Genomic DNA, 18,903 nt, shown 5'->3' with positions numbered 1-18,903 from the left:
TTACTATAAATCATAAATACTTATGGAACTAGAATTCGGTAAACTGATGCAAATCAAATAATATTCTCCACAGAACTAGGAATCTGATTGAGTGTCTGGAGGCATTAATAAAGGCGACTTTTATCCTAAAACCCAATTCACAATTTTTGACTCAGCAGGACTAACATGGTTTTTAAATTTTTTTTTTTTTGCATTACGCGGGCCTCTCACTGTTGTGGCCTCTCCCGTTGCGGAGCACAGGCTCCGGACGCGCAGGCTCAGCGGCCATGCCTCACGGGCCCAGCCACTCCGCAGCATGTGGGATCCTCCCGGACCAGGGCACGAACCCGCGTCCCCTGCATCGGCAGGCGGACTCCCAACCACTGCGCCACCAGGGAAGCCCGACTAACATGGTTTGAAGCATGCATGATATACAGCAGAAATATACAAGACATCATAAATCTTGAGTCACTTTAAGTTTCTAAATACACACTTAGGTCCAGACAGACTTAGCAGCCTGGTCCTTAATGTCAGTTATTTGCCAAATAAATGGCATTAGAAGCAAAGAGACATTAAATTTGAGGAAAGAAAGGAAAGAAAAAAATTCCACCACCCAAACTAAAAAGAACGATTAAGAGTGTGATATTTTATGTATATTTTATGGCATTTCTAGCCATTAGAATCTGTAGTCGAGTTTGAAGATCCCTTGGCACTGTCTATTGTCACTAACGGGCCACTCCCTGGCACGGGGCGGGGAGAGGCGGCAGCCCCCTAAGAGCACTGCATGCCTCACCCTGCACATGCCCGCCCCGCAGACGCCTTACCCCGCAGACGCCTTACCCCGCAGACGCCTTACCCTGCAGACGTACTGGCTCCGCTCGCCGGGGGAGAAGGTCTGCGAGCGCACGATCACGCTGCTCCGCACGAAGGGGCGCTGCCGGGCGCTCAGGCCGCTGCGGTCTTTGGGGCGGACCGCCACACTGGCACTGCCCGCCTCGTCGGTATTTGTCTCTTTATCAACCTAGAAGTCAGCAATTTGTCAGGAGGGGAGAGACGTTTCTTGCTCCTTTCTTCTAAGTATGAAAGAAATACCTAATCTTACAAGAGACTCATCTAGCACCAGGGCCACTTCTGTGAGACAGGCTTTGTCTTTCTGCTGATGGGAAGGTGGTTTTCTACTTAGTTCTTAGGAAGTTACCCTCAGGTAGGGTAGGATAATAACTGTCCAACAGGGTTACCTATAAGTGGCAGCACCACCGCTAACAGATTAGACCTAAAAAAAGGAAGCTTTAGATTTACAGAGGGTAAATGTACTTCTATAAAGAAGCTTATTTGACAATTCTTCATCATTAAACGTTATTCAACTTTCTGATTAGTTTTTTTCAGAGTAAACGATAAAAGTAACTAAATATAAGAAAATGAAAATACACTAGTTAAACCTCAGGTCTACGCAGAACATGCAATTATATATACAGCCATACCTCAGTATCCGTGGGAGATTGGTTCCGGACACCAAACTCTGTGGGCGCTCAAGTCCCAGAACTGGCCCTCTGTATCTGGGGCTCCACATTCTCGCATTCAGCCAATCGTGTACTGTTTACTATCCGCGGTTGGTTGAATCCGTGGAGGCAGAAACCGCGGATACAGAAGGCCGACTGTATGTATGTATATGTGTGTGTATGTATGTATGTAAATATATATATGTACACACATGAAGTCTTCAGTCAGGGTATAACATTATTTTTCTTAGAAATAAATAACTGTTATTTTCTAAACTCCCAAGTTTGCCAGCATCCTCAAACGTTGAAAATGAGTTTCCCCCTTTGGGGATGGCAGTCTCAACATGTCTGTCACTAACCAGCAAAGTTACCTGCTTAGTAACATGGCATCTGTGCCTAAACCGAGTCATTTGCCACCTTCCTGAACTGGTTTCAATCAGAGCCCCATCTAACCAAAATGAGCTTTACACGTTTACCTCATGTTTGAAATTGAAATAAACTTATAACATTTATGAAACTTAATACAATTAAGTAGGCATCCTGGTGTTATTCAGGAAATTCTGAAAATGCTTTCAGTAAATATTCACAGAACATTTACAGAGAGATAAACGCCACTATTTTTTTTTTTTTTTTTTTTTTGCGGTACGTGGGCCTCTCACTGTGGTGGCCTTTCCCGTTGCGGAGCACAGGCTCGGGATTCGCAGGCTCAGCGGCCATGGCTCACGGGCCCAGCCACTCCGTGGCACGTGGGATCTTCCCGGACCGGGGCACGAACCCGTGTCCCCTGCACCGGCAGGCGGACTCCCAACCACTGCGCCACCAGGGAAGCCCTAAACGCCACTATTTATCTTCTTATATGAAACTTAATTGGAGAATGAATATTTGGGGCCCATTTGAAAAGGTTAAGGCATTTACAATGTTTCTTATGGTCTACTCCCACAAACGCCCATCCTGATCAGCTTTGGCACAAAATCCTAACATGGAGTTATAGCTGAAGAGACAGACTTGGTCTGTGTGGTGCCTCTAGGAGACCAGTTTCAGGAGGGGACAGCTGAGATCACTCACCAGGGCGGGCACTCCTGCAGGTGGCTGACTCCCAAGGTCGTTGGCACAGTTGTTTTCTGTCGTACTTGTGTCCTCATTCATCTCAGGCACACTCGGGCGTGAGCTTACATCTTCTGCACAGCAACTGCCCTCTGCCAATTTCACTTCAGCCCCTTCCTCAGCCACAATTTCATCAGAGGAGGCCTCTCTCTGCATGGTTAACCTATGGGTGAAACAACACACAATACCATTCAGGGTCAAGCAGGTGTGCTCTGTGATCGGTGCAACCTGGGCACGTTAACCCGTTATCTGGGCGATGAACAGACTCACACATCACAATTCAAGCCAGTTCTCTGGCTGGAACTTTTACTAAAATGCTCATGAGAAATAAAGTTATCACCCTACTCTCCAGAAATCTGAAGCAAAATCATCATAATTTCGTATTGAAAAGTTAAATTCATGAAATTTGACCTAATTCCTAAATATTAAATAGAAATACGCTAAAAAATCACATATAAAGTTTAACCCACGGTTTGAAAATACTGACATTCACTATAATATAATTTGGTATCAGTTGTTCATTTATTGTAAAATTATTCAAACAATAGAATGCAGTGACTCTCTGCTAAGAGTGAATAAAAATATCCATTATCAACTGTGCTCATGGTCTAGCAGAGGTGGAACCCTGGGTAGAGGAGTCTTACTACTGAACTAACAGAAGACTCTGAATGGTCTATGATCTTGTCTTTAACAAAAGCCATGGCCTGGGCTTGGATGGCACTACAAGTGAGGCTCCAGAATACAAATACGGTTTATATTCTGTATAAATTGTACTGACAGGAAAGCAAGAGTACCAGGATGGGTAAGAATATCTCACTCTTTGTTGAGTTTCATATTCTCATAATGGGAACATTTTTTTCCACTGATAATGAAAAGTCAAGTGACTGGTGATATACTGACAGATTGGAACAGCCTAGGTGTTAAACACCTGGTCATGAAATGAACACAGGGGGACTAGCAGTGAGGACTGTAAGTTATCAATTCCTTTAGATTACGTTCTAAGCGCACTTTTTGAAATGTGGGTGAAACAAGTTGCGTATTTTACATATGCAAGGAAGGCTCAGTATTTCAAGATATGATGAACCTCATAATCACTCTCATGTTTACTTTTCTTTTTTGGTGCTCTGAACTTTATTCACTATAAAGGACTTTTGATAAGAACAAAGTATATCTGCTTTTCACATCACTATAGTAAGCTGTTCCTTCCAAATGTCCACAATTTTGTTATTTATATCCTGTCACTCCAAGTTTGTAAGAAGTTTTATATATACACACATAAACACAAATGCTGCTATATATGTATATGCATATGTGTCAACAGTAGTTCAAACATAACAGAATAAGCAACAATACATACAAAATTAATCCAAATGACTTTACATATATACTAAAAAAACATGCATTCACTAAAATTTGTTTTAGAGAAAACAGTGCAGACCTGGAAAGATAGTTCTTTATACATATGTGAATCTAGACAAACGCTATAATAACCTTTTTTTTTCTTTTTTAAAAAACAATGAGGTATGAAAAATGAGAAGAAACAGAAAAAGAAGGTGAAAGTGGCAACAAACAGAAAAAGAGCTTTTCAGAAGCTATTTTCTAAATATCTGCTTTGACTTCCCAGAGCCTAAATGGTACTTCTGGTAGTTTGTAGAAAAAGAGTCAGTTTTTAAATTTATCTATGACTCTGAAATAAACTACCATACCCTTCAAAATAGGTAGTTTAGACTTAAAACCAAAAAAAAGCCCAAGAAATAGTGTCAAGATTACTGAAGCAAGAACAAAGAATCTCGCTCGTGTGCTTGTCCGCAAACTCGCCACTACCCCTTTCAAGTCTCTAATGACCAAGGAAAGACTTTCCCTAGGGGCAGCCCCCTGAAGCTGCACTACTTTCCATTAATTCCAGAATAAGATCTAAACCTATAAAGGTTTCCCTGAAGGTTTCTTCTGAGAATCTAAACACGTCCTCTTTGCAATCCCGGTAGCAAAAGGAAATCTCTGTTTTACCAATCTCCATCTGGATCCCTCTGCTCTTCCTCCTGCTCTGGTTCTTCTTCTTGTGCTAATTCTTGTTCCACAGCCAACAGCTCAGCCGATGTTCTTGCAAGTAAGGCTGACACTGCATCCTGGAGAAGGTAAAACACAGGGCAATGAACACCATATACTCCAAGAAATGATTGAAAAACTTATCGGATGGGGACTTATGCTTCTAGTTGTGAAAAAGAAGAGGTATGAGACCCAATTCTCCTGCTGAGAATAAATATGAAGGCTGAATAAAGTAAAATAAAAAGAAAAATACAAACAAACAAAAAATTCCAGCTGTTTTAACGCAATGGAGAGCAACAAAGGCAATGAGCACTCGAGGACCAAGATCCCAGGGCGAAGGGAAACGCAAGGAGGTGAAGGGACCATCACTGCCACTCTTCTGCCCTGGGGGGCAGGTCCCAGTTCCAGCGGTGAGGCACACAGGCTGACAGACTGTGGCTGCCCAGGGTTGTGACAGTGATGGGAGGATGCGGAGATGAAAACTGAGCTGGCGACAAAGTAGCCAGCATACAAAGGGCCAGAGAAAATGAACTGTGAAGTGAGCCCAATATTCTGCACAATATTTCTTTTGGGACATTCGCCCTTCCTAAGCTACATACGTGCAGAGCGAGAAGCTGAGAAAGCAAAACCAGCTGCTAGGAGGCTAAACAGTAAGCAGATACCTCAGTTGCCTCATGGTCCTAGGGAGAGAAAAATTGGAATGCAGGTCCCTCAGGTGATCCAGGTGATCTGCCCATATTGTAATCTGCCTTCCAAAGAATATTAAATCCTCTCTGGAGGAAGCTATCAGCCAGGTCCTCTACAATCCGTACATAATACCCAGCATTCCACTGGATAAACAGGGCCCAATGACTGAAAGCCAGGAAAAATAAGAAGCAAAAGAAGCAGACCCATAGGTGATCCATACACTACGGTTATGTAGAAAAGGAATTAAAAACTTCATAATTAATATGTTCAAGAAAACTGACGAAACAATGGAGAATTTCCCTAGGATAAACACAAAGAAAAACACATTAGCACATCAGAGTGAAATAGCTGAAAATCAAAGAAAAAGAGGAAATTTTACAAACCGTGAAAGAAAAAAGATGTAATATCTTTTAAGGACCAACAATTAGACTCCTCCAACAGCTGAACAGAATCAGTGGAAACCAGATGACATGTTATTTTTAATGTGTTCAGAGAAATAATTATTCACTTAGAATTCTGAATATGCAGGGAAAAAAGTCCTTCACAAATGAAATCAAAACAAAGATGCCGATAGACCTGTACTAAAAGAAATACTAAAGAAAATTCTCCAGGCAGAAGGAAAATGACCCAAACTGGAAGCACAATAATGCAGAAAGGAAAAAAGAATACATCAGAAAGGGTAAAGATATAGGAAAATCTAAGTAAATACTGATTGTCAATAAAACAATAATAATAATGTCTTGTGGGATTTAGAACAAATGTAACTAAAATATATGACCAATAATTGCACACAAGGAGGAAAGGGAATCATGGAGTTAAGTCTTTAAAAATCTTTGCACATCAAAAAAAAAAATAATAATGTATTTCTTTTTCTTTTTCTTTTTTTTTTAGGGATGGAGCAAATGAAAGTGTCTTGAGAAAGGTGTTTGTTTGACGGCGTATCAGTGTCAATTCTTCCACTGTTGGACCAACTGGGCAGTGTTGCTTGTAAACACACACACACACACACACACACACACACACACACACACACACAGTCGTCAATGAAGCCTTCTTATTATATAGAAATTTTAAAATATCAGGCTGTTTAAATTTTTACATGTTTCACTTTGAGTCCTAATTTGTTTTTCATTGCATCTACCTATTTTCCCTAGCACTATTTCTCTTGTAAGTAATCTTACAGGAGAGAATATTATACATCCATGAGTTTTACCTTAGGCAATCCAACAGCTGCTTTTTTTTTTTTTTTGGAATCTTTGAATTTTATTTTATTTATTGTTTTATACAGGTTCTTATTAGTTATCCATTTTATACGTATTAGTGTATATATGTCAATTAAAAATACATTAATTAAAATATATTTCAATTAAAAAAAATCTTTGTGCTGTCTGAAAAAAAGCAAAAGCATTAATTTAACACAGTTTCTAAGTCAAGGATGCATGATGTAATCATCAGGGAAACAGCAAAAAAGAAAAGAATGTAATACTAATGGTCTAAGAGAAGGAAAAACCAAAATTTAAAAATACTTGATTAATCCAAAAGAAGGAAAAAAAGAAACAGAGATAGGACTAAAAGAAAACAGAGAGTAAGATGACAGGTTCAAAGCCAAATATATCACTAACAGCATTAAGTGTAAATAAATGAAATATTTCAATTAAAAGATGAAGATTTAAAAACTGGATAAGAAATCAAAACCAACTAAGTACTGCTTACAGGTGAAACACTTTAAATATAAGAACTCAGAAAGGTTGAAAGTAAAAGAATAATAAAAGGTAAACCATGCAAATGCTAGCCAAAAGAGAACTGATACAGCTTTACTGATACCAAACAAAAAGTGTTATCAGAGATAAAGGGGGATAATTTATAATGACAAAAAGGTCAGTTGAACAGAAAGATACAACATAATGCTAAATTTATATTCACCTAATAGCCTGGATACAAAATACATAAAGCAAAGATTAATAGAACTAAAAGGAGAAAGAGACATTTATAATCACAAATTGGAGATTTTATTATACCTCTTAATAATTGATAAAATAAGCAAACTGAAAAATCAGTAAATGCAGAAGATTTGAAAAGTAAAATTAACAAACTTGACCTGCAGAAAGAGCACATGGAACTTTTACTAAAACTGAACACATGCAAATTTCAATATTCTCTATGATTGAATATGTATAAAAATTCATATAAAATACACCACAATGAAATCTGTTTTATTCCAGGAATCCAAGGGCAATTTAACATTCAAAAGTCAATCAATGTATAATCCACTACATTAACAGAATAATCTTAAGAAGATAACCACGTAATCTTCTTAAGAGATACAGTAAAAATGCTTGATAAAATTCAATATCCATGCATAATAAAGCTCTTAGCAAACTGGAAAGAGAAGGAAACTTCCTTAATCTGATAGCAATTATCTGTAAACAGCCTCAGAAAAACCATTCTAAATGATGAATTATTGAAAGCCTTCACTTTGAAAAAGCACAGTACTGTCTACAGAGATAGATGACTGTACTGTCTACAGAGATAGATGACTAAGTCAACGGAACAGAATAGAAAGTTCAGGAACAGACTACACACGTAGAGGATATCTGACTTATGTGACACTGCAGTGCAGCTAGCAAAGGAAGTATTTTCAACAATCCTGGGTCAGCTGGTTATCATATGGGTAAACAACAATCTTGACCCCTACCTCAAACCTTGCACAAAGATTAATTTCAGATGGGCTGCAGATCTAAATGTCTTAATGAGATGTGTTTCTCCAACTCTGACTCACCAAGTCTATAGCATCTACTAGTGGCTGGCTTGGTTGAAATACTGAATCCTCAGTTTCATCTTCGTTCTTTTTGCAGGGCATTTGCTTTGAAGGAAGCAAGTTATACCACAGAGTGAAAATCTCATTGGAAAAGGGTAAATCTGCCAGGCTGATCTGAGTTCCCGCCTATGTGAAATGAAAGGAAAAAAAGAAAAAACAAGAGAAAATAAAATGTTTCAATTCATATTTGCTCCCTCTGATATAATTAAGATTACTGGACAAGGTAAAAAAAAAAAAAAAAAAAAGAAAAAAAAAAATGTTTCAATTCATATTTGCTCCCTCTGATATAATTAAGATTACTGGACAAGGTAAAAAAAAAAAAAAAAAGAAAAAAAAAAATGTTTCAATTCATATTTGCTCCCTCTGATATAATTAAGATTACTGGACAAGGTAAAAAAAAAAAAAAAAAAAGCAATACTCTGATATATAGCACTGGTGGATTTTTTTTAAAACCTGGCAATATCTTATATTTTCCGGTGTGACTAAATAAGAAATATAGCCGACCCTTGAACAGTGTGGGGTTAGGGACGCCAACAACACCCCCGATCCTGCAGTCGAAAATCCAAGTCTGCCTTTACAGTTGGCCCTCCACGTGTCAGGTTCCACATCCCCAGATTCAACCAACCACGGATCATGTAGTACTATAGTGTGAATTTAGAGAAAAAAAAAAAAAATCTGTGTATAAGCGGACCACAAAAGAATCCCAGGGTTGGGTTTTAGATTGGGATTACGGTTGACCCTAGAACTACACGGGTTTCAACTGGAGACTGCAGTGTTTCTTGAACACCTGGGCACACCTCTAGACACGTGCGTTTGAACACCTTATGTAACTCTACTGGTGTGTAATGCTGCTCTGGTCATTGTGCACAATGATGTGTTAAACTTGCTATTAGTTATGTGCGAAGTCTTCTGCATTAGTATTTAAATATCCTATTGCTCTAAACAGTAACACTTAAGATTTCCTAGAAGCTCTAACACCATGGCTGGGAGAACGAGCTGAATGAAGGAACTATACTCAGTGTCCTGCTTAAATCTGTAGCAGTCAATTAGGTGTGGGATGTCCTTTTGATATCTATCCATCATTGATGAGCTGTGTGACCCTAAGCAGTTCTTCATCTGAAAATAGGGGTCATCATACCCTTTTCATAAGATTGTCAAGAGGATTAAATGAGATAGTGTATAGAAAACACCAGACTCATATTGGGAATAATAAGCATACTCCACAGTGATGGTCATAACAGAGGCCAAAGCTCTTCTTTATCTAAAGGTTAGAAATAAAAAGTAGGTTTTACAGAGAATCATAATTTCTAAGCAAATTTGAAAGGTCTGGAATAAGAGAATGGAAACCAGAAATCACCACTTCAGATAAAAAATGAAGCCACTGTTGGGTGTGTCTGAGGCATTGGGCAGATCGGCAGAAGTATTGAGGCTGGCAAAACAACAACTGGAAAATTATTCTCAGAATATCCGATAGTGTTATCTGATGATGGAGATGATGAAAAGTCCTACCAGGCACTCTTCCCTTTGGTGTTTGCTGACAGAGCACAGATCCACCCTCAGCGTCTTCTGCTGCAGGGCTGTCTGGGAGATGGCCACTCTGAACACATCACCGAATAACAGGGACTCCGCGGCTGGATGGACTTTCGTTCGAAACAGACAGCTGACATCAGTTGAGGAGGGAAGCAGAGCAACTCTAAAGTATCTGCAAAGAACAAGGATGAAATGGATTTCACTGGTTCAATTATATTGGATTCACAGCTGGTGTTTGAAAGTTATCTGCCTGGGAGAGAAGCACAGGGACACGGACTTCATCTCAACCCAAAGCTCTGCTGCCACCATGGTCGTCATGCTCAGGGGCACAGAGGCTCTGTTCTTAACCCGCCGGTGCTCCGGAGCATGCAAGGCCGAGCCTGCCGCCTGCCCTGGGGGTGCAGCAAAGGCACGTGGTAGGGAAGTGAGAGGAACGAAGACCACGGGGCAGACGGATTTACGTCCCACCTGCCCGTGTCCTGACAATTCCACAGTGACTGCCATCTGAACCTGGGAAAGCAGGAACACACCAAGTAGACACGGGTGACTTTGTCCCAAAGGACACTCATCCTGCATATTAAACAAGAACTGCTGACGGTCATTCCCCAGGAATGGAATACATTATCCTACTAGAGGAAAAGAAATGCTAGTAGCACGTTGTTAAGAAAATTTAAAACAGATGAATTTTAACAGTTCAAAAAAAGCACTGCCTAGCATCTCAGAAGTCTCAGATATGACAAACCGTTTTATGCTTTGTCGTATTTCGAGGAAGAGTCAGAGAAAAACAATAACTTCTAATACTACTTTATTTTATTTATTTATTTATTTTTTTACTCTTCTTTTTAACATCTTTATTGGAGTATAGTTGCTTTACAATGGTGTGTGAGTTTCTGCTGTATAACAAAGTGAATCAGCTATACGTATACATACTCCCCATATCTCCTCCCTCTTGAGCCTCCCTCCCACCCTCCCTATCCCACCCCTCTAGGTGGTCACCAAGCACCGAGCTGATCTCCCCGTGCTATGGGGCTGCTTCCCACTAGCTATCTGTTTTACACTGGGTAGTAATACTACTTTAAAAGTGAGTTTTCTGAGCACGCATTACACGAGGATTGACAATTCCTGGAAACAGCATGAGGTATCTTCTTTTAAATACCAGAAAGAGAACACCCATTAAATCCCTCCCCACTCCCCCCATTTCCAGGCTTTCTAATTCATATTCTAAAGAGCATCTTTCTCCAATTATAAAAACTGTAAATTCACATGAAGAACTGAGGAAGGCCATATTATTTCCGTATTTTGTATCAACATTGATCATGGAGATTCAGCATTAAAAACCTAGTGGACCCTGGGCCACAGTCGTTAAGGCTGGAGATGCAGCAGAAGAAATCTTCTTTCCCTGCCTTCATGGAAAAGCAACAAAGGGAGGTATTTTAGAGAGGCGGGCGGGAGGGACGGGATGTTCTGTTTCTCCAGACTCAGTTCACCCTGTCCCGGTGGCCTAACTACTTACACCATCCTCAAATGGTTCCGAGTGAAGAAAGTGAGGTTTTACAGGGTTAGGAACAAAAGGCATAGGGGAAGGAAAGTTGGGGTGCTTTTCCTCTCGTTCTGCTGCTGGGGAGGGGGTTGGGGGTCACTCACAGAGACCCCGTGGCCACCGCCAACCCGCTGACGCCATCAACTCTGCTTGTCGTCATTAATAATCAAAAAAAAAGGTTTGATGTTAGGAGAAAGAAAGAACGATTCTGAGGATATTTCATGCTAGTTGTCATCTTGAGCAGTGTCAATATTTAGGGCAAGGCTTTCGTTATGGGTTTAAGAACACGTTGCCATGCGCTCAGGAAGGGTCAGGCCAGGCAGACAAGCGACTGCAGGGCAGCCGGGAGCAGAGGCCTGGCATCGCACTCTGGAGGCCACCTGCGACTTCCTGTGTGTGCCGTGCTCTGGCAGAGGTGGGACGTTTGCCGGCAGCCCCATCCCGACGTCAGGGGCTTCATGCAAGTTCGTGTTCCTGGGGGATTCTGTAGTTTTGCCTGGACTTGTGGGTTGGCTGTCCTTTCCCTGACAGGCCACTCGAAGATTAAGAGGCTGTCCACAGTGTGCCCCAAGATCTCAGCATACTTATCAGGAGGGAGAAGTCACGAATGGTATCACCAGCCGGTCCTCCCTGAATACTACTGACAGGTATCCCTAACCTCAGTGCTGGGAAGCGGGCTCTCTGGGGTGATCAAGCAACACCCCCATATGCCCTCCCTCCTCCCTGCACGGTTCATAAAACCAAAGGAGGGGATCGGCCCATATCACCCCCTCTTCGCCTTTATCTAGTGCCGATTAAGACACAGTCAGCCCTGCTATGTCTTTCCCACATCTTCACTTGGATGAATTGCTACATTACGATGCAAAATTCTCATACGGACAATCTTAAGTTCTTTGATTTGTCCTCCACTGATTTTACTTACACTTTTGAAGTGTGAGGTATCAGGAAGGCATGAAGATTTCGGAGCTGTGCTACAATCACCATGAAACTTGACCTTTTTGCATCATATCTGTCAAAAGAGAAGCTGATGAGATAAGGAAGCGTATGGGTCACTTGTCACCGCACGGAGGCGAGACGCGCCCCTTCCTGCGCACATCCGCACCTGAGTCCGATCTGCACCTGGGCCGTCTCCGTGACGGCGACGTCCTCCTCACTGTACAGGACATCTTCGACTTCACTGGGCCTGGGGGCAGGGGAACAGCAGGTGCAGGTGAACGTTCGTGAACGGAAACATGCAGAGCTATGCTTGTGGTCTGCCACTTACTGATTCTGAATGGAAACCTGAACTAACAGAATTCCTCAGGACTTCACTAGTGGTCCAGTGGTTAAGACTCTGCGCTCCCAAAGCAGGGGGCACGGGTTCCATTCCTGGGCAGGGGACTAAGACCGCGCAAGCCACACGGCATAGCTAAAAATGAAACAAAACAAAACAAAAAACAGCACTCCTCTACTAGCCAGTGGACCTGACCCCAGTGCAAGCTCACTTTTAAAAGTCTTGCTTCACCTTGTCAAGAGGAGTCTGCGTCTGGGCCTTGAGGGGAATGACTTTCTGGTGCCTGGGCTTCCAGAGCCTCCCCGGGGTGTATGGCACCCCAGATACACCAGGCTTTCCGAAATCTGCATACACGAAACGCTTCACGACGCGCCAAACAGGCACTGGGCAAGCCCTGCAACGCTCTCATTGAAAACGAGTTTACGGCTCTAAGAGGCTTGGCTGCCTTTGAGCACATCGGCCTGTTCCTCATTTCCCTGCTGATGGGATGTTCTGGCATCCCTGGAATTTTCAGCCTGACACTTCTTTAAGGCCTACAGCCCTTTCCCCTGCAGAGAGAGGAATAAGGGCAGTGTGCTCCCGGGGTCTGTCACCCCACGCCCGGGTGCGCGGAGAGGGCACCGCGCTGGGTCCTTACTGTTTCACGAAAGCTTCGTAGACCCCGCTGTCCCCGGCCACGGACTCATCCGAGACCGCAGCCGACACGCAAGTGGTTTTCTCCCCAAGCAAGTGGATTCCTCTTCTTTTTGGTAATGATTTTTCCACATCTAGGGAGGGGAGAGTGACAGCACTAATTAGAAAAAGTTAAGTACAAAATGCACACATGGTTTGGTTCTGAGAAATCCAAAATGAACTTTCGACCTGAGAATCAAGGATGCTACTATTCAAATCAACAGAAGTGAAGGATTCCAGGCACTGCGACTTATAAGGTTCCTGGGATGCCAGTTATTTGAGAAAGAATCGGCTGTTCCTCTGTCCTGGATATTTTAAGGGAAGGGATCAATTGCACACTTTCTCCTGGGCCCCTTGCCTCCCCCTTCTCAGTACTCGCTGCAGAGAACACAGTCGGGGGTAAGAAGCTGTCTGCCTCCCTCAGGTACTGGAGACGTTTCTATAAGAGAGCTTCTAGGGCTCAATGGAGAGAAAGGTTTCCACCTCTTTTGCTCGCCCCTTCTCTCCAGCCTCCATCTCCTGAGCTGCTGCTCTAATAGAAATTAAAGACAGAGTCTTTGACTTACAGAATTCCTCACTGGCTAATACCATTAAAAACTTTGTGCTACTGAATCTTCACCAACCACCACTTAACTTTTATCTCTGACTCATATTCATACCCCGGCAACCTGCAGAGAGCAGGGAGCCTCTTTTAAAGCTGTGTTCCTGTGTAATAAGCTGCAAGCCCATGGCGTTCTTTCATCCTCAGGCAGGCGATGGGGATCAATATTGGTATGCGTTTCGCCCCCTTCTGAGTCATGACTTTACATCTTGTTAGGATGTTTAAATTTTAAGGCTTCAGATTACAGGACTGATTGCTGCACTTTCCCTTTTATTTCTGGCAGTGGGAATGCTTCTTCCCCCCCCCCCCCAATTTCTAAGCTAATGTCACCCTAGGAGACCTTTATAAACAGCTATCCAGAGTTTTCTTGCTACACCCTGATCTTGTCATAGTGAAACAGAGCAGGACCCTATGGTCCTTGCCCCCCCCCCCCCCCCCCGCCATGATGAAGGGCCTTCTCTCCGCCCACCCCTCTTTGTGAGGGGTGAAGGACGACATGATTTATTGATTACCCCCAGGAATAACCACAGAAGCCTGAAGTTGACTTTGACAATGACAGAGACTGACTGCGGAAGGACTTCGCAGTTATTCCAACTTGATTTCTGCCATCCAGCAGGGACTGGTGCTGGACAGTCAAATATATATAAAAGGAACTCAACTGTAGCGGAACAAGAGTCTAGAGCACTGATGAGGTGACCAGTGTCACTATCATGAGCCACCTGCCCCCATGCCAAGGTCAGACATCCCCCGCATAGACCGCGTGTGGCTGACCTGGCCTGGAGAGAATTAGTCTTTAGGGTTAAATATATGCTTTCGGTTGTTTTCACATGTGAAACTGAATATTACTTGCAAACAAAGCTCTTGGATATATTTTCCCCTAGTGTGACTTTTTAACAGCAGTTTTCTAACTAACGTGCACCTAAAAAGTTAAACGTTGTTTCATGGACACTCTGGAGATACCATTCTGCAGGCACAGACCTCTCAGACAGACACGGGAGCAGATCAAGGGTAGGGAGCGAGGCGTCGGACGCTGCGGGAAGTGCAGGGACATCCGTGCCTCAGGATGGCCAGGCGGGGCAGACCCCGGGAGTTTCTCTCCCTCATCTCGTGCTTCTCCAGCATGCAGCCTCATTTACTGGCCCCTCCAAACTGACTGAATGTGGACAGGTGGTCACTAGAGAACACTCCAAGTACATGAAGAGCAAAAACAGCTTTGAAATGCTCAAGAACTGTAAGATCCTTCAGGTCCAGAGCACAGAAGAGTGGCATGAAACCACTCCACTTCCTTCCTTCTTTCTCCCTTGCTCTGTCCTCCCTTCGTGAATGTCGGTGGTTTGTGACAGGAACTGGGTTTAGCAGAGTTTTTGTATTCCTTAGTGTCATACAGTTAATATTAATTACTGTGAGCTGATTGCCGAGAACGAGGCACGGCTGGGTGCTTCAGATGCATAATGAGAGCGCTAACCCTTCCGGCACCCCACAGCGTAGATACTGCCTCGTGCCCGCTTTGCAGACGAGGAACAACAAGCCTGAGAGACCGGGTAATGTGCTCGCCGGAACACCGCTGGCCTACGGGGCCACTGCGATGCGAGGGCGGTCCGGGCTGGCTTCAGGGGCAGCATGCACCAGGCCACACGCGAGGCCTCAAGGCAGGTTTCTGCTTTGCTGGAGCCATTAGGTAAGCAGAGCTCCTGTGTTATTTTCTTTGCGGTTATTATTCCAATAACATACCACTTGTTGGCACCTGCCAGGCAGGCAGCACACAAACCACACAGCATCTCCTATGCTCTATCTCTGCCCCAGGCCACTGGCAGGTGGTGGTTCAGTCTTCAGTATTTGAAACCACACAAATGAGATGGATCCCTCTACCTCTCTAAACATCTGAAATGGCCAATCAATTAATACTTAGAATTCCTAGGACCAAAAGTACAAAATAAATATGCTTATGGAAACAGCAGGAAAATTCTTCTAAAAAGCCTGTCTTCTGCATTGTGGACATGCAGGGGCCTGTGTGGCTCTGAGCAGGCCTCCTGGGACCAGCGCTGGACTTTGTTTCTCATTTGGTTTGGGGCTGGCTCCTCGGAGCCCAACTGCGATCATTTGCCAAACAAGGTACCATCCCGTTCTCCTTACAACCACATCTAGTATAGTAAAACCTTCTGCCTTGCAAAGGTAAACAATTAGAAATATTAAATTCTCCCTCTGTTTGGGTCTCTGTGAGCACAGATGCAGCAGTAAGAACTCAGGCCACTGCGCTTTCTTGGGCTGCAACTAGTACCGTGGCCAGAAGAGGGCAGGGTGACACCACGCATGGGAACCGGCTTTCTCCCCATTAACTTTCCGCAGAGAGGGAGAGTCCGGCATGAAACAAAACTCATCGTATTTCTATAGAATTCCCACAGCAACCTAAACATTGAACCTTGGTACTAATTAGCTGGTATGCTAATTGCCTTGGTTTTCATCTCTCTTAGGCCAAATTTGAAGAGAAGGTCCTCTTCCCTTTCTCGCTATTTCAGAACCAGAACCTATTTGGAAGCATGCAGTACGTTCACAAAACGTGTTCCCGGGCAGATGCCACACACAGTGGGGTTCTACACAGCAGAGTGGATGCTCGATGATTAAATCTATCAAATACGGAAGGGGATTTGCTTTTGATAAAGAAAAAATGTGTAGGTTTATTAATAAACATTCTTTCCCAAATGAAGCCAAAATGAAAAAAGAGCAGCAGAAAGAGAAGGGGGACATATACCCTTTGTTTCCGTGGAAAACGTAATCTCCAGTCGCTCTCCGTGAAATGGTCAAGAGGGATGCGCGAGAGCAAGGGTCTCCGTTTACCTGCAGGCCCTTCATGCGGCAGCGCCCTGGCGCGTTCGGCGAGGTCCTTATCCTCTGAGAGAGACGGGGGCGCTCCTCCTGGGTCAGAGTCCAGCAACGGCTGATCTTCTCCGAGGCCGATGTCTGCAAAGCGGCTGCTCAGTTCACAGTCCTCAAGGTCAGCAGAGAAGTGATGCAGAGGGACGACGTCGTGGGGAGACAGGGGGAACGTGCCTTCTGAGACCAAGGGAGAGCCCGGTGGGGACAGGGAGGAAAGGGAGGACCGGGAGGACAGGGACGCCACGGACGTGGGGGCCTCGGGCAGGGCGGGGGCGCGGCCCGGGGCCGCGGCCGCTGCCACACAGGGACCGCTCCGGCCAGGCTGGCTGGGGGACTTGGCCACTTCGTGTTCGTGGATGGTGGTGATGGGTCCGGAAGGAATGTAGCCACCTTTCTCCTGCAGGAGGAAGTCCAGTTTATACTGATAATCCGGGTCCAGCTGGTCGCCCTGACTGGTGTAGTAGAGCTCGCTGGAGCTGAGGGAGTTGAGGGACCCTCTGCTGGACGTGTTCAGAGACCCCCGGCTGGAGGCCAGCGAGCCCAGGCTGCTCCCGGATGACATGGACAGGGTGCTGGCGGAGAGGCTGGGAGGGGAAAGCACAGCTGTAAAAACCGGGATGATGTGGAGATCCCTGCCGGCTCCTTCGGGCCGAGAGGAAAGAAACCCAGTGACACCAAAGAGCAGAGTCAACGACCGGGGTAAGAGAATTTGCTGTCACCCCACACGTTTCCAAGCTTATTCGTGAATGCTTCCAACCTGACTTTCTAAAGACTCTTTAAGCAGCAATCCTACTCATTAAAAATCATCCCCCTTGTGCAAAAGTTACAAAAAATTTTAAAAGGGATCAAATACCTATTGATAAATCTATCTGCATAAATATCCAGAAGCAACTACGCAATTAAAAAATACAGAAGTTGGGCTTCCCTGGTGGCGCAGTGGTTGAGAGTCCGCCTGCCGATGCAGGGGACACGGGTTCGTGCCCCGGGCCGGGAAGATCCCCCCTGCCGCGGAGTGACTGGGCCCGTGAGCCATGGCCGCTGAGCCTGCGCGTCCGGAGCCTGTGCTCCGCAACGGGAGAGGCCACAACAGTGAGAGGCCCACGTACCGAAAAAAAAAAAAAAAAGCACCATGGCAGACTAAGAAAAAATACAGAAGTTGGGCTTCCCTGGTGGCGCAGTGGTTGAGAGTCCGCCTGCCGATGCAGGGGACACGGGTTCGTGCCCCGGGCCGGGAAGATCCCCCCTGCCGCGGAGTGACTGGGCCCGTGAGCCATGGCCGCTGAGCCTGCGCGTCCGGAGCCTGTGCTCCGCAACGGGAGAGGCCACAACAGTGAGAGGCCCACGTACCGAAAAAAAAAAAAAAAGCACCATGGCAGACTAAGAAAAAATACAGAAGTGGGAGGGAGGTGTAATGAACCCAACAGCATGAAGGGTTAATGCAGTGACTTTACTTTTAAAGAATCAAACTTTTTATTTTGAGAAAGGAAGAGGCCAGCTTCTAAAGACAAAGGCCCCTGGGCTCACTCGGTGTCCTCCTCTTTCTATGTATATTTCAGGAATGAATCTGTGGCTGTTTTAGGGCAAATCTCCCCCACCTTCCCTTTTTAAAAGGGATGACGTGGAGAAATGTGTCCTTTTCCTAAGTATGTCCTGATAGTTGAAATACATCTTCTTCCCAACACATTTCAAACATATTCCAAAGAGGACCTTGGGGTTCATGAAACAAAAAAATCCCAAACCCAAATCCCTGCATCTTTAAATTTGGTCATCCGAGTTTTAATTGTATTAGTATAACAATTTTCCTACTTCTAAGTCATTGAAAATAAAGAGAAAAGTAATCAAAGATGAACTACAACATGCCTGAATGCAGTCAAGAAAAATCTTCCCCTCAAGAACCAAACAGGCTTACTTTTTAAGTTGTGAATGCAAATATGTAGTTAATTTAGTAGTTTCTTCAAGTTTCTGTAGCAGCTCTTTCCTTCGCTCTTCCAATTTCAATCTAGACAAGAAAAAGAAATGAATTTGTTTTCACAGAACTATGATCAAGCAGGAAAAGAAAGATTCGGAAAGAAAAGAAAGATCCTTATTATTTTCCCCTTGTGAGATCCAAATGACCTCGACACAGAGAAAACAGAGCCACCTGCCAGAAGGAAAGGGGGCAGAGCTGTCAACGGCCACTGAGCGAAGGGGGAGAGCTGTACCAAATGGCCAGTGTTACTGAGAGCTTGTAAAATTTTGGTAGTCTAAAATTTTCTTAAATGGGTAAGAAAACCTCACGCT

The 18,903-nt window shown here is 44.1% G+C and overlaps 1 protein-coding gene across 1 annotated transcript in view; it reads right to left on the bottom strand.

The window, feature by feature from the left end:
• WWC2 (WW and C2 domain containing 2) overlaps nucleotides 1–18,903 on the bottom strand; it is a 164,277-nt gene that overhangs the window by 11,476 nt on the left and 133,898 nt on the right. The window contains exons 10-19 of the mRNA XM_007466510.1: nucleotides 18,533–18,622; nucleotides 16,585–17,207; nucleotides 13,114–13,243; nucleotides 12,306–12,386; nucleotides 12,126–12,212; nucleotides 9,643–9,835; nucleotides 8,095–8,259; nucleotides 4,590–4,708; nucleotides 2,544–2,745; nucleotides 836–1,000 (exon numbers count right to left, since the gene is read on the bottom strand). Coding sequence (XP_007466572.1) covers nucleotides 836–1,000; nucleotides 2,544–2,745; nucleotides 4,590–4,708; nucleotides 8,095–8,259; nucleotides 9,643–9,835; nucleotides 12,126–12,212; nucleotides 12,306–12,386; nucleotides 13,114–13,243; nucleotides 16,585–17,207; nucleotides 18,533–18,622 — 1,855 coding nt within the window. The remainder of the gene's footprint in view (nucleotides 1–835; nucleotides 1,001–2,543; nucleotides 2,746–4,589; nucleotides 4,709–8,094; nucleotides 8,260–9,642; nucleotides 9,836–12,125; nucleotides 12,213–12,305; nucleotides 12,387–13,113; nucleotides 13,244–16,584; nucleotides 17,208–18,532; nucleotides 18,623–18,903) is intronic.

The sequence above is a fragment of the Lipotes vexillifer genome, unplaced genomic scaffold (assembly GCF_000442215.2).
Source record: "Lipotes vexillifer unplaced genomic scaffold, Lipotes_vexillifer_v1.1 scaffold951, whole genome shotgun sequence".
Classification (NCBI taxonomy): domain Eukaryota; kingdom Metazoa; phylum Chordata; class Mammalia; order Artiodactyla; family Lipotidae; genus Lipotes; species Lipotes vexillifer.
This window is presented reverse-complemented; position numbering and strand designations above follow the sequence as displayed.